This window comes from Triticum aestivum, chromosome 4D (assembly GCF_018294505.1).
Source record: "Triticum aestivum cultivar Chinese Spring chromosome 4D, IWGSC CS RefSeq v2.1, whole genome shotgun sequence".
NCBI lineage: Eukaryota > Viridiplantae > Streptophyta > Magnoliopsida > Poales > Poaceae > Triticum > Triticum aestivum.
In genome coordinates this window covers 91854978-91871190 of record NC_057805.1, presented here as the reverse complement: position 1 = coordinate 91871190, position 16213 = coordinate 91854978, and the positions used below count along the sequence as shown (strand labels likewise).

At 41.0% G+C, this 16213-nt stretch overlaps 1 protein-coding gene across 1 annotated transcript; it reads left to right on the top strand.

Annotated features, from left to right (window-relative positions):
• The first annotated feature begins 1292 nt into the window (after nucleotides 1-1292).
• Nucleotides 1293-2387, top strand: LOC123099703 (proline-rich protein HaeIII subfamily 1-like). The gene has a single exon (XM_044521811.1). The coding sequence runs from the start codon at nucleotides 1352-1354 to the stop codon at nucleotides 2243-2245; it is 894 nt and encodes a 297-aa protein (XP_044377746.1). The 5' UTR covers nucleotides 1293-1351; the 3' UTR covers nucleotides 2246-2387.
• Nucleotides 2388-16213: the final 13826 nt, after the last annotated feature.

Here is a 16213-nt window from a genome sequence, read left to right as displayed (position 1 = left end):
TAAAAATCACTTTAGATACAAATGTGAAAAATATTCATCGCACATTTGAAATATGTTAAACGTGTATAGAAATGGTTCTAATGTATACAAAAATTGTATAATTCGTATAAAAAAGATGTCAAAACATATATGTGGAAAAAATGTTATTCATGTATTTAAAAAATGTAAATGTTGATATAAAAAATGTTCCTGAAAAATATAAAAATGTACAATGTGTATGAAAAGATAGACATAAAAAATATATGTTTGAAAATGTCAATAATGTATTTGAAATTTTTTAAACGTATATATAAAAATCATTTCTGACGTGTACAAAAATATTTATAATGTATTTGGAAAAAGTAGAGATAAAAATATATAAGTTCTCAAAAAAATTAATCATGTATTTAAATAATGTTAAACATGTGAATAAAATTATTCCTGATGTATACGTAAAATGTAGAATGTGTATGAAAAGAAAGTTGACATCAAAATATAGTCTTGGCGAGGGTGTGTTCCCTGTTAACCCTCCATTTGGTGAATGGTTCACGTTCCGTTGACTCGTCCGTAATGACGCGTCGATTTTATTGCTTTTTGTGGTAGTCATATTCTCACGTAATTTCGATGAGAATGCTTTGTAAACAAGGCCTAAGAATAAAGAAGACCACTACTAATTTCGACTAAATCACGACACTTATTTTGAAACGGAGGGCTTAGCTGGAAAAATATCTGTTTTACCAGCCCCCACTACGCCAAATTTAACTTATCCACTCACTTTGTATTGCTCTGGTGCAGGATAACCACGCATGTCAAAATGGGTTAATCCTCCTATTACCTTTCTGCACGCCAAAATGCCGAAAGCATTTGCTCTGGGGAATGTCTTGCTGCCAATGTTTGGCCCACAAGGACATATCATCACAGCTAGCACACTTAATGAAGTTCGATGGTGGATTTTATTATTTGCCACCATGCGCATGCACAAACACAAGACTTTTACAAGAGAGATTTGGAGATCCACCCTCAGCAAAAAGATGACTCCTGCCTAAAATCCTTTGCAAATGCATGTCACCTTCATGGGCACCAACAACCCATTAGTTACCGATGTGCTCTCTAAATTCAACGAGCCAAGACAACAAGGCCACTAGCTACAAGATTGAGATAGTAAAGCTTCCTTCTCACACCCACCATGGTGACAAATGTTCAAATCTAAATGGCTACATTGCACATGCGAGTTCTCAACCCAAATCGATCGATCACTCACAGCCCGTATATAAACGTACATGCGTGTATAGCTAGCTACACGGTGCGCTATGCAAGCTCCTAAGTTGCACCACAGGTTGTCATCAAGCGGGAGCGCGCCTAGCTAGCTAACATGGTGGCAGCATCAAGAAGAGCATCCTCGATGCGTGTAAGAGCTGCCATGAAGATGGCATACCTCCTGGCCTTCGCCGTCGTCTTGCTCTCGGCGTGCGGCCTCGCCTCCTCGAGGTCGCTGCCCTCGGTCACCACCCATGGCGCCGATGCACAGCTGGAAGGTGGCCGAGCCGCGCGCGCCAAGCTCGAGCCTCCAACCGCGAATGCCGATAAACCGCCGGAGCTCGGCATCGGCGACGACGGTGCCGTTCAGTCTGAGAAGAAAAAGCGCCATGCCAAGGCGCCGCCCAAGCACCACGGGCCTGGCAAACACGCTCCTCCGGCCGACCTTTCGCCGCCGGCGCCTGATCCGGACGGCGGCCAGCCCCCGGAGGTACCTGTTCCGGAGGGCCCGCACGACCAGAATCCGCCAGCGTGGCCGTTCCCGTGGCCGCAGCCGCCACCGGGCAACGACCAGTGGCCGCCGTTCCACCCGCCGCCGCTCCCCGCGTGGACGCGTCCGGGCGACGACCGACCGCCTCTGCCTCCGTTCCCGTTCCACCCACCGCCACTTCCTGCATGGCCGCAACCAGAACCAGGCGAGCAGTGGCCCCCGCTGCCGGCATGGCCGCAGCCAGAACCAGGAAAGCAGTGGCCCCCGCTTCCTGCATGGCCGGAGCCAGGACCAGGAGAGCAGTGGCCGCCGTTTCCGGCATGGCCGCAGCCAGACCCAGGAAAGCAGTGGCCGCCGTTCCCGGCATGGCCACAACCGGAGCCAGGAAAGCAGTGGCCTCCGTTCCCGTTCTACCCGCCGCCGATGCCGTCATGGCAGTGGCCGCCAGCACTGTCTTTCCACGGCCAGGAGGAACAACACGCATCTAGGCTGGCGCCGCCTGTTCCAGCGCACAACTGATGCATGCGCACAAGTACACAACCGCGCGATTTTGCCCTCGCGGAAGGACACCAAATATTTGTACGACAGGAATGAATAGCAAGGATATCAAATATTAGACCGTGACCACGTAATCAATAAAGCTGGCATAATTTTAAGTTTACGAGAAGAAAAAAATACAACATTGGAGAAGAGAAATTACTGCACACTTACATCTTTTCTTTTGGAGAGCCAATTTTGTCGAAAAGGACCGCCTACCGAATTGAATTGCCAAAAAAACCACCTCTAGATCCAAACGACCGAAAAGATCAGCTGTGCCTGATAGCAGACGCGCCGGCCGACACGTGGCACCTGCCACCAGGTCGCAGACGGCAAGACCTGCCACAGGGACGCAAGCGGCAGGTTGAGCAGCACAACTTCAAGCTTTGTATGGGAACAAAAAAGAAAGACGTGGGGCCTGCCGCCACATGCTATGGTGGCACCTTGTGTGGTTTGCTTTATTTTATCAAATGAGCAGATAGGATTGCACATGCATACATATGCATGGAATGAAAACATGTGCATGTGTTTTTTTAACGCAGTACAGACACAAGCGCACATACATACGCGCATACACTGACCCTATGAAGGCACACACGCATACTCTACCCTTATGAGCACCTTCGAGAGACTGAGCCGGCATATCATCTTGAGATTAACGAAGTCATTATAGACGCCTCGTCGTCGAGGGGAACGTCTCCTCCCACTAAAAGGCATGCTTATGTGTGTGACTGTGTGTGTTCGCATGGCTGGTTGGCTAGCTCTGTGTCTCTCACCCATCAACTCATCATTCTCTGCATGCATCGGTGTGCTCCACGGTCACTTTACAAAGAGAGGGAGGAAGAGAAGGGCAATATACCGATTGATCAGCATGTACAAAAAATCATGGCGGCAGGGCCGGCCGCCTGGGCTGGTGGCGGCAGGGCCCACCAAATAGTCATTGTTCTGTTACAAGGGCTGGACTCATCCATATTCCTGTAATTTATAAGTTGCCACCCGCGCCTGTGCAGCAGGTGCCATGTGTCGGCTGGCACGCCTGCCGCCACGGTGCAGTTGGTCTTTTCTGTCATTTGGATCCAGAGATGGTTTTTTTTGGCAATTCGATTCGGTAGGTGGTCCTTTTGAACAAAAATTCTTCAAGAGCACGCCAACAACGTGCCATCATTTTATAGAAGATAGACCAATGCACTTGAGGCTTGGATACTTGGATGAATGCACTAGAGGCTTGGATGGGATTTGGACATCTCTACACACTTGCCTCACCAGTGGTACTTTCAGGGAATTATCCTTTCGAATTTTGCTGGCCTTTGATTTGAGAAAATCACTAAAGACTCCTTTGGTTTATAGGATAGGATTATCACCGGAGTAGGAAAATTATAGGAAGTGAGATGACATGTATCTCAACTATGAGTAGGAATAGGAAAAGAGACGTCATTTGGTTCACATCACAAGAATTTTTCCATTGTCTAGGCTCATGGTTATTTTCCTATGAAATGTTTAGGATAGAAACCAAACCTATGTAGGAATAGGAATTCATTCCTATGAACCAAAGGGCTCTAAAGGAAAAACTCTAATACGAACCCTATCCTATAGAATTCCTATAAAATTCCTCCGAACCACCTCACAAAAAAAAGAAATTCCTTTGAACCAAGGAGGCCTAAAAATATTATTAAAAATATTGAGTTTACCCGTCAAGGGTGTTATAGTAATTGCTTTCAAAATTTTCCTCCGCTTTCTCCATTACCCGTCAAGGGTGTTCTATGTCTGAGTAGTTTTATTTTGTCATATGGCCTTGGTAATTTGTTGTGACTGATATGAATTGTATGTTATAACATGGTGGTGTCCTTCTATTCCCAACATATAAGCATATCGTGTGTGGATCACACTTTAGGGTTTGTTGAACATACATGTGCATAGGGTGGTCGGAGTGACAAATATTGTCGTACCTGAGTATAGAAGTTGATGCACATAGGATACAGAGGGCCCATAGATTTTAGGGATAATAGGTTTTATGCCCCTAGTTGGGTCACACTCGGCAGATATATTTCTAGTTTCCGAAAACACTCATTCCCGCCCAAACCACTTTGCTCGCCTTATGCGTTTGACCGTCACTTTGAAAACTTCATAAAAAATTCATACTAACTTAGAAAAATGAGAATAAGATATCAAAATGTTCAGAAAACATCACCTATATGTGCATGTATTGGCATTCATGACTAAAGTGTTGGAAAGTCCCCATCTTGGTTTGAGCTCATATGATCTCAGCATGAACAGTAAAATCTAGAAAAAGAGAGCAAGCAACTAAGCTTGGGGATGCCCCGAGTGGCATCCCCTCTTTCTTCTAACGACCATCGGCATTTTACTCGAAACTATATTTTTATTCGTCACATACTATGTGTTTTTTCTTGGAGTGTCTTGTATGATAAGAGTCTTTGCTTGTTGTATTTTGTGTTTTAAGTCTTGATTCCTTGCTGGACACACCTATTTGAGAGAGCCAAAATTATGTCATGACTTGTTGAATTGCTCTCTATGATTCACTTAAATTTTTTATGAGCTATGGACTTGCTCTAGTGCTTCACTTATATCTTTTTGAGCACGGTGTGCTTTAGTATTTTTGAAGAAATTCTCTCTTGCTTCACTTAAATTAATTTGAGAGAAAGAAATATTATGCTCATGATCTTCACTTATGTTTGTTTGAGCTTATCAAAAGTAACATATGAAAAATAGTTCCAAAGTGATAGATATCCAAGAAGGATATAGTAAAAACTTCCATGAAGATCATTGGACAAAATAAACTTGATTCCTTGTAATAGTTTTGAGATATGATGATGTGATATGTGAGTCATGTTGATGAGTAATTATGCTTTAGTAAGAATATTGGTGTTAAGGTTTGTGATTCCCTATGCAAGCACAAAAGTCAATAATTATGTAATGAAATTATATCCTGCTTGTGGTGCATTATTCGGTGTTAATTATGCTTAATGCTCACTTATGAGATTATTCGTTTCTTGGTTGGTCGCTTCTCAATCTTTTGCTAGCCTTCATTTTGCACTAAGTATGATCTCTACTTGTGCATCCAAAAACCTTTAAACAAGTTTTGCCACATGATTCCACTATATCTACCTATATGCGGTATTGTTTTGCCGTTCTAAGCAAATTTATATGTGCCATCTCTAATTTTCAAAATAAACTTCTCTTTTGTGTGTTCGTACCGCTCGCGGAGCGGTGAGGGGTGGCTAATATTTTCCATGCTAGATGCGTTATTCTCACGATGAGTGTTTATTCACTTGTCATTGCACGAGAGTAAGGTAAAGGTATTAGGGATGCCTAGTCCCGAAATGAAAAATGAATTTACTTTATGTTGTCAAATAATAAATTACTTGGAAAGTGTTGGTATGGAAGGCAACCATGGATTCGGCTAGCCATGGAAAGTGAAAGTATGGTGGAAAAAGGAATAAACTTTATTTTCTGTTTGGGAACCGCCTATGATATATCTAGCATGGAAAGTGTTGGGAACTCTAAGTCGTTTTCGTTGGTGGGAAGGACACACCTCCCAAAATGTTTTTATCTCTAAGTTTTTTGCTTTGAGCTCTGGCACCTCTACAAATCCCTACTTCCCTCTGCGAACGGCCTCTCTTTTACTTTATGCAATTTTTATTTTGAATTTGAGTCTCCATCTTCTCTTATAAAAGCACCAACTAGGAGGCAATATGATCATACTTGAGTATTGGGCGTAGTTAATATGCGAGTGTGTTTCATGAATGGATCAATGATTGAGCATGATGGGCAAGGGATAGCTTATTTTAGCGTTGATATTTTGAAAGACATGGTTGCTTGTTGATATGCTTGAGTATTTAAGTTGTCATGTCAAAACTAGACTATTGCTTTGAATCACATAAAAGTCCAATTGTCCATGCTATAAAGAAAAGAAATATGAGATGACATGTTATGCAGCATTCCACATCAAAAATTCTGTTTTTATCACTTACCTACTCGAGGACGAGCAGGAGTTAAGCTTGGGGATGCTGATACGTCTCCAACATATCTATAATTTTTTATTGTTCCATGCTGTTATATTATCAATCTTGGATGTTTTATAATCATTTTTTGGTACTAATTTATTGACATAGTGCCAAGTGCCAGTTGTTGTTTTCTGCATGTTTTTTACATCGCGGGAAATCAATACCAAACGGAGTCCAAATGCAACGAAACTTTACGGAGATTTTTTATGGACCAGAAGACACCCAATGGGCCAAGTCAGCGCCTGGGGGTGCTCCGAGGGGAGCACAACCCACCAGGGCGCGCCAGGAGGCCCAGGTGCGCCCTGGTGGGTTGTGCCCACCTCGGGTGCCCCCGGACCGCCTCTTTGCTCTATAAATACCCCAATATTCCACAAACCCTAGGGGAGTCGACGAAAATCAATCCTAGCCGCCGCAGAGTCTATAACCACCAGATCCAATCTAGACAACATCACGGAGGGGTTCACCACTTCCATTGGTGCCTCTCCGATGATGCGTGAGTAGTTCTTTGTAGACCTTCGGGTCCGTAGTTGGTAGCTAGATGGCTTCCTCTTTCTCTCTCTCTCTCTCTTTTGATTCTCAATACAATGGTCTCTTGGAGATCCATATGATGTAACTCTTTTTGCGGTTTGTTTTTTGGGATCGGATGAACTTTGATTTATGATCAGATCTATCTTTTTATATCCATGAAAGTTATTTGAGTTTCTTTGATCTCTTATATGCATGATTTCTTATAGCCTCGTATTTCTTCTCTGGTATTTGGGTTTTGTTTGGCCAACTTGATCTATTTATCTTGCAATGGGAAGATGTGCTTTGTAGTGGGTTCGATCTTACGGTGCTCGATCCCAGTGACAGAAGGAGAACTGACACGTATGTATCGTTGCTACTAAGGATGAAAGGATGGGGTCTATCTCTACATAGATAGATCTTGTCTACATCATGTCATCATTCTTATTGCATTACTTCGTTTCTCCATGAACTTAATACACTAGATGCATGCTGGATAGCGGTCGGTGTGTGGAGTAATAGTAGTAGATGCAAGCAGGAGCCGGTCTACTAATCTTGGAAGTGATGCCTATATAATGATCATTGCCTGGATATCGTCATGATTATTTGAAGTTCTATCAATTGCCCAACAGTAATTTCTTTACCCACCGTTTGCAATTTTTCCCGAGAGAAGCCACTAGTGAAACCTACGGCCCCCGGGTCTCTTTCTCATATTATTTGCCTTTGCGATCTACTTTTCCTTTGCTTTTATTTTCAGATATATTAAACCAAAAACACAAAAATACCTTGTTGCGTTTTATTCTTATTTATTTTATTTGACGTTCGATCTATCAATCTACTACAGTTTTATTCACGTCCGTTTGCCTATCTTGAGGCGCTGCTACCCGAAAGGGATTGACAACCCCTTTTACACGTCGGGTTGCGAGTATTTGTTATTTGTGTGCAGGGGCTGTTTACGTTGTGTTGCTTGGTTCTCCTACTGGTTCGATAACCTTGGTCTCATAACTGAGGGAAATACCTACCGCCGCTGTGCTACATCATCCCTTCCTCTTTGGGGAAATACCGACATAGCTTCACTCTACTGCAGGATGCTGCTAACGCGACACTACGATCAGAGACCCTTCGACGAAACTGTGTGCGATGAAATAATCGCAAACGGTGGTGTAAAAAACCATCAAAAAAGGTGCAAAACGTTTGCGATGACGGATGCATCAAACACAGTTCAAATTTTAGTTGTGTGTGCGATGCAGGGCATACGGTTCAGTTCACTTAAGTATTTGAGATGAGGAGGAACAAAAGAAATGGTCAGCCAGATGAAGGTGTGTGCGATATACAGCATACTGTTCACTCAGATGAACTGTTTGTGATTAGGCAACACAAAAGAAACGGTCAGCCAGATCAAGGTGTGTGCGATATACGGCATGCGGTTCACTCGGATGAACTGTTTGTGTTGAGACAAGAGAACAGAAACGGTTCAATATAACAAGATGTGTGTGATACGCGGCAAATAGGTCTGTAATCAGAAATATGTGCGAAGACCAATAATAACACAGATGGTTGTTGCTAATAAGACGTGTGTGTTGTGCGATGGGATTGCATACAGAACAACAACATACACACACACACACACACACACACACACTTATAAGGACATGGTTGCATAACCAAATTAAACATCCACTTACATAGGTGGCTACTAGAACCATGGCATTTGCACACACCAAAGTAAACTATCACATGCATAATTACATAGGTGGCTACTACACACATGACAATTCCACATACCAATAAAGTAAACTATATATTACATACATGATTAACTAGCATAAACGATCATCTGATCATCATCTACTTCTTGTGACGCTTGCTCTGCTTGTGGCTCGATCCAGGCTCGTCGATTTGGGTAACGAGGCACTTCCTCATGTCAACGATCTGCCTGTGCATCTCGTAGCATGTGTACACGCTCTTGGCCGCGAACCTGAAGTGAGGTTCATCCAGTTGCCGCATCCAGGCCCTGTGCTAGGATACGGGACTTGTTCTCTGGGCATCCTGCTTCATCTTTTCATAGTAGGGGTCGATAATGGCCGAGGCGAGCTCAACCAGGGAGTCCTTCTTCGTGCTGCCCCAGACCCTGTAGTGGTCACGGATTTCGACAAGGTTCTTGCAGGCCAAGCCCGTAACACTGAGCGCTTTAACATTGTCAGCGGTTTCCACTGTGGCGAACTTGTAGTCGGTGCTGTTGACAAACCTGTTGAAACGGTCGCAAGGCTCTGTGGCCATGCAGTAGTGGTAGATGAGGACATGATGGCGCACGCACAACTGGGCGACGACAACCTTCTGATCTATGCCGGGACGACCGGCGGTGTACTGGAGGTCGATGCCGACCACCTTGTACTTGTCTTGAGCAAGCAACTGCTCAACGTTGTTGATGTAGTCGTCCACCACGGCCAGGTCGATGGTGTACACCACCGAGAGATCCGTCTGCCTCGCGTGGGTCTCCACTCTATGCTCGCCGAACTCCATTGGAGCACCGCTAGACATCCCCTCTCTGTGTGTCGTCATGGGTGTGCTTGTTGTGTTGTGGGGCGCGATCAAAAGGTTGAAGAGACTAAGGTTATAATGGCCGCGGGAATTAAAGCGGAAGCCGGACGACCAGGAATATTGGCAGGCCCTGATTGCAGTTCTAATTTGCAGCGCGTAACTCCATCGTGCCACACATAACTGCATCGTCTGGCAACGCGCGCGGCGCAACTGCATGCATATGGGGCCCCTGACGTGATCGTGCGCACACCCAACCGTTGGCAGAGCGTGCGCGAGGGACGCGAGCAAAGCGCTCCGCGGTCGCCTCAACGACAAGCAACCACACACACACACACACACACACACACACACACACACACACACACACACACACATATATATATATATATATATACGACAGTTTGGGACACCTAGGTGCCCAGGCACCTTGCCTATACGTCGTGTTCAGCGACTGATTTGGCAACAAATGTAAATGCCTTAATTACTTGTTAATTTGGCAGGCTTTAATTCTTTAACCATCCCATGCATGCATGTCACCTCATAGAAAAGAAAGGAGATTAAAATACCATACTGAATAAAAATTAGCACTTATTGTTTCATAGAATAAGTCACTAGGTATGTAAATACTCGTGTATTTTACGTAATTTCAGTAGTAGGCATAGACATACACACCACATAATTGGGTATATACATACTCGTACATATACTTTTTTGCATGGTAACCACATACATACATAATTTCGTTACTTGGTATATGCATACCCACGTATGTAAATAAATTATGCATACCCACGTATGTATATAATTTTGTTAGTAGGTATATGCATACCCGCGTATGTATATAATTTCGTTACTAGCTAGAACATAGAATAATTTATTATATACATACCCACGTATTAGATACTCATATTGAATTGTTAGGAAACAAAAAAAGAACATAGTAGTTCAGAAAATAATTTATTGGGTATATAATACCCGCTTATGTGCATAATTTCGTTAGTAAGTATTTGATACCTGTATTAGATAGTTAGGAGACAAAAATACGTGTTTTAGATACCCATAGTAGGTCAGAAAAAATAAACAATAATACGATTTATTGTATGGCAAGTATTGCATGCCTAATATCTAAAAATGGAAACAAAATGTAAGAATGTAAAGCCTTGCATGAAGAATAGTTAGGAAAGAAATCAAACAATCATTGTGCAGCGATACCTACCTAAAACAAGCAAGGTGCCCGAGCACCTAGGTGTCCCAGATAATTTACCTATATATATATATATATATATATATATATATATATATATATATATATATATATATATATATATATATAAACACTATTCTGATCACGGGATCAGAATAATATTCTGATCACAACCTAAACTGCCTGAGTAACTGGCATGAACTTCCCTCTGTACGAACTCAACCTTCGGCCTATCTTCTCAACCGTGTCTCCCCGCGCGATTTTTTTGGTCAGTCATGCTCTATGTGATGTAAGTGTAATCTACAAATGGTTTTTAGCAACTAAATGCCCGTTTTAAACAGGAATCTCGCTCATTGGCGGATTTGCTCTCGGGTCGTGATGAAACAAGCCTCTATTTTGCAATTTTACTGCCTGAGTTGTTCGAGCTGAACTTCCCCCTGTGCTAGGTTGAACTTCCGCCAAAGTTGCCCAAATGGGTCTTGCGATATACTGTTGGAAAGCTATGGACACCAGTATCATGACCCAAGTTAAATTTTTGGCAAAATGTAAACAATATAAGAGCAGTTTTGAAAATCTTTTTTCTTCATACAAAAAACGTGAATCGTATTTTCAATCGTATTTCTAAACCGTTTATCGGAATGAGACAAATAATATGGCGTTGGAAAGCTGCTGTAAAACCGCTTCTTCCACATGTTAAAAGTTTTCTCTAATTCCCTATGGTTAAAAAGGAATTTGCAAAAATCGTAAAATTTTACAAACCGAACAGCCGAGTTCGTATTTTCGATGTCATTTGTAAACGGCTAATCCAATTGAGGCAAATGATACGGCGTTGGAAATCTTATGAAATTGCGCTACTTTTTCATGTTTAAAGTTTGGGACAATTGCATTTTTACCCCTAGTTGGTTCCTACCCACGGGTTTTGCCCTTACTTTTTGAGCTTGCTTAGTTTTGCCCTTACTTTTTCCGTCGTGGTCCCTCGAATGCCCTTTGATCGTTTGACCAAAACTTTGAAAATTCATAACGAATTCATATGAAATCAGAAAAATGAAAATAAGATATCAAAATGTTTAGATAAACATTACCTTTATGTGCATATCATTTGCATTCAGGAAAAAAGCACCCTTTAAACTATCTGAGGTAATTAATGTTATTAACATTATTAAAAATAAAAAGGTATAAACAATATTTTTTCCATGAATAAAAATTATATGCAAATGTAGGTGATGTTTTCTGAACATCCAGATATCTTATTTGCATTTTTCTGAGTTCGTATCATCTTGTTAAGAATGTTATAAGGACTTTGACCATTATTTGGAAACTTCATAACAAGTTGATACGAACTCAGAAAAATGCAAATAAGATATTGGGATGTTCAGAAAACATCACCTACATTTGCATGTAACTTTTATTCATGAAAAAATATTGTTTATACCTTTTTATTTTTAATAATGTTAATAACATTAACTACCTCAGGTAGTTTAAAGGGTGCTTTTGTCCTGAATGCAAATGATATGCACATAAAGGTAATGTTTATCTGAACATTTTGATATCTTATTTGCATTTTTCTGAGTTCATATGAATTAGTTATGAATTTTCAAAGTTTTGGTCAAACGGTCAAAGGGCATTCGAGGGACCTCGGTGGAAAAAGTAAGAGCAAAACTGAGAAAGCTCGAAAAGTAAGGGCAAAACCCGTGGGTAGGAACCAACTAGGGGTAAAAATGCAATTGTCCCTTAAAGTTTCTTCTAATTTTGAACGGTTTAAAAGTAATTTAGAAAACGGTCCAAGTTGCATCGAGTTTGTATTTTCGACCTAATTTTTTAACCGTACGTCCGAATGCAGCAAAATGACATGGCGTTGGAAAGCTTGAGTAAATGCGAAACTTTCTGGTATATATTGTTTCTCCCAATTCCTTAGTGTTTTAAGTCAATTATGAAAATGGCTAAAAATGTATTTTCGCCGTAGTTTCTACAAACTTTACCGGAATGGGGCAAATAATATACCATTGAAAAGCTACGGAAAATGCGAAACTTTTTCATGTTGATGGTTTTCTCCGATTCCTAGCCATTTTCAAGTAATTTAAAAAACGGCGGGATTATTTGTTTTGCCTTTATCCGAAACAGATTATTCGAAAATGCATCTCGTGAAGAACTTGAACTTCTCGGCATGTCTACTTGAACTTCACTCTGTTTTTCACGTGCTGTTTTCGCTCGTAGTTCTCTATCCACTGCTCCTAGCTCTCCATCCACTCACCGGAATTGAGCAAGTAATATACCGATGGAAAGCTGCTGTAAACACGCAACTTTCCCGTGTCGATCGTTTTTTCATACTCGCGACGATTTTGAAAGTTTTTCATCTAAAATTCATTCACTGTAGTAGTTAAACTTCCTGCTGTTTTCACGTTGAACTTCCGTGACGTATTTTCGTTTGTAATTTTTCATCCATTCGTCAGTGTTACACAAATGATATTTCTTTTGTACAAACCACTCTCACAATAATTGTTTTAACTTTCTTCGACACAGGACTTGAACTTATAACAACAACAAAATTAGGCCTTTGCTTTTTTTTCTTTTTTTAATACAAATGTACACCGTGTAGTATGTGAACTTCTAGCAGTTATCAATCAGAACTTCTCTCGGTTACGTGCAAATATCTGAGTTTTTTATGAATTGTTAATCTGATTTTCTTAATCCTTTTTATGAATTTTGAAGCGCTCTATTTTTTAAAGTTGAACTTCTTGTTTTTTTTGGACTTTTTGTTTTCATTCTTTAATAAAGAGGAAAATCCGAGTTTTCGATAATCATCGAACTTCTCCATCTTTTTAGTATGGACTTCCTGTTTTATTTCTTAATCCTTTTTTATGAAATTTTGAAGCGCTCTATTTTTAAAAGTTGAACTTCTTGTTTTCCATTCTTTAATAACGAGGGAAATCTGAGTTTTCAATAATCATCGAACTTCTCCATCTTTTTAATGTGGACTTCCTGGTTTCTTCTTAATCTTTTTTATGAAATTTGGAAGCGCTCTATTTTTTAAAAAGTTGAAGTTCTTGTTATTTAATTTTTGAACTTCTTGTTTTCCATTCTTTAATAACGTGGGAAATCTGAGTTTTCTATAATCATCGAACTTCTCCATCTTTCTAATTTGGACTTCCTGGTTTTATTTCTTTTAGTAACGGGAAAAAATCCTACTTTTTGACAGACATCGAGCCCCTTCGATAAATTTGAACTTCTAGGTTTATTTTAATAGAACTTCTTCATTATTTCGAATAGAACTTATTGGTCTTATTCTTTAGTAACCGAAAAAATTGAGTTTTCAAATAAATATCAAACTGCTCTTCTTTTAAAAATTGTACTTCTTGGTTTCATTATTTAGTAACAAGAAAAAACTGAGTTTTTAATATACATTGAACTACTTCAATTTTTAAGATTGAACTTCTTGGGTTTTATCTTTAGTAGTGGGGAAAATGCCCAAAATGACATTGTTTTTTGTTTTTGTTTTTTGAACTTCTAATTCCTAGGTTTTAATATACTTTGAACTTCTGTGTTATTTTAATCTGAACTTCACATTTTTTATTTTTTGAGTAAAGTTTCTGTTTTTGATTTTTAAATAAACATGATTTTGAATTTTTTTTATTTTTGATCTTCATGGTCGATTCTTTAATTCCTTTTTTTTAAATTTGAACTTCTTCATTTTATTTTTTAGTAACGAGAAAACATCTAGGTTTTTTTAACCTTTGAACTTCTCTCTTATTTTACTTTGAACTTCTTAGAGAAAAATATGGTTTTAAATAAGCAAACAATTTTTAAGGTTTTTACCTTTGAACTTCTAGGTTTTTTTACCTTCTCGATTATTTCAAATTGAACTTTTAGGGTTTTCAAATTTGAACTTCTAAGTTTTTTGACCTTCTCGGTTCTTTCAATTTTTCTAGTTTTCTTTAAATCCATTTTTATTAAAAAAAATTGAGTTGGTCTGTTATTTTGAGTTGGCCTTCTTCTTTTTTTAGAAACGTGGAAAATCTAACTTTTAAAAACTTTGGTTATTTTCTAGAAACGAGAAAATTCCAAAATTTTAATGTGCATCAAACTGCTCTGTTATTTTATTTTAATGTTTTATTTTCTGTATTTGGCACATGTGAACTTCCAAACTTCTGAAACATGAACATGTGGAGAAAAAGTTCATTTCTGTCCCAGCATGATTTATGTTTCAAGTTGATATCTGAAAAATCCCTCAGGCAGTACGATAGTTGTAGTTGTACCGATTTTGGCGACACCAGGTTCAATTTTTACTTAAATTTTGCGCTGCTTTGTTATTTTAGTTTGAAGTTCTGCGTTTTAACAATAATAGAGTACTTATACGTTTATAAAAGAAAGAATTTTTCTATTTTCTAAAAAGAATGAAAACTAAGCACACGCTCACCTCCACGCACATGGCCAATTAATTTTATTCTCTAGACACAAGTAATTTTTTTCTTTGACCAGCCTCAAGCATTTTGTTCGACATGCGAGGAGTAACTTGCTCGGCCTAACATTGGTTGTCTACAACCACGAGTTACTTTTGTCATATCTGAACTTCGAAAAATGGAAACATAGATGACTATATCTCACGTACTGTCAAAACAAAACAAAAAAGATGAATGTGTCTCACGGAGAGCACAACTGAGCATTGCGGCCAGTGCATAACACAGATGCACGCACATTGAGAGGAGGGCCGCCGGCTTGAGCGTAAGATGCAGCAGAACATGGATCGCCGGAGTTCTCGCCGTAGGCAGGAGCAGGGCAGGGGTCTCCAAGCACGCATCCGTCTCATCACCTTTTTTTCTTCTTCCCCTCAGAATCAGAGAGGGTGCAGTGGCATGAACAGAATGTATGAACTTCCTGGGACCACACCCTATGAACATGTTGAGCAATTTCTTTTTCAAACACCACACGATTATTCTTGATCAGTATGTACGAACTTCCAGGAACCTCATTTTGAAGCACTACACGATTTTTTCCACGAACATAATGTATGAACTTCCAGGAACCAGAAAGACTTTTCTGAACTTTTCTAAGTTACAATATTTTGAATTTCACAATCTTGAGAACATGAACTTCAGAACGCACGCTATAAAAGAAATCAATCAAAATACAGTGATTTTCATCAAAAAATAGAATAGTACCAGCATTGTACACAGAATGAGGAAAGGAAGAGGAGAATTTTTATTCACGATTGTGCTCGGCACTTCACGGGAGGTAGGTCGCCGGCTGCTGTGAAGCACAAGGGGGAGGAGGAGGAGGCACCTCCGAGATCCAACGATGGCGGTGGATGGTAGTCGGAGCCCGGGACCGCGTAGAGCTCGGGACGGGGAGCCTCCGCATGGCGCTGGATGAGCGGTGGCGGATGGGATCCAGGGACCGGCGACGGCGCTCGGGATCCAGGACCCTGCAGCGGCGCCGGGGATCCATGGCCCGGCGACAGCACACGGGGATCCCGGGGCCCTGCGGCAGCTGGATCAGAGGGTGGTGCCTGGAGGAGGCTCGCCGGCCGTGGCGGAGGAGGGTCACGCGCCGGCCGTTGGGGAGGAGGGAGGTGGCCGCGAGGGAGGTGACCGGCGGCGCGCAGGGTTGCTAGGTTGTGGCGGCCCCGGTTGGGGCAACGCGGGTGCGGCGGGGCAGGTTGGGGCGGGGTGCGGGCGGCGCGGT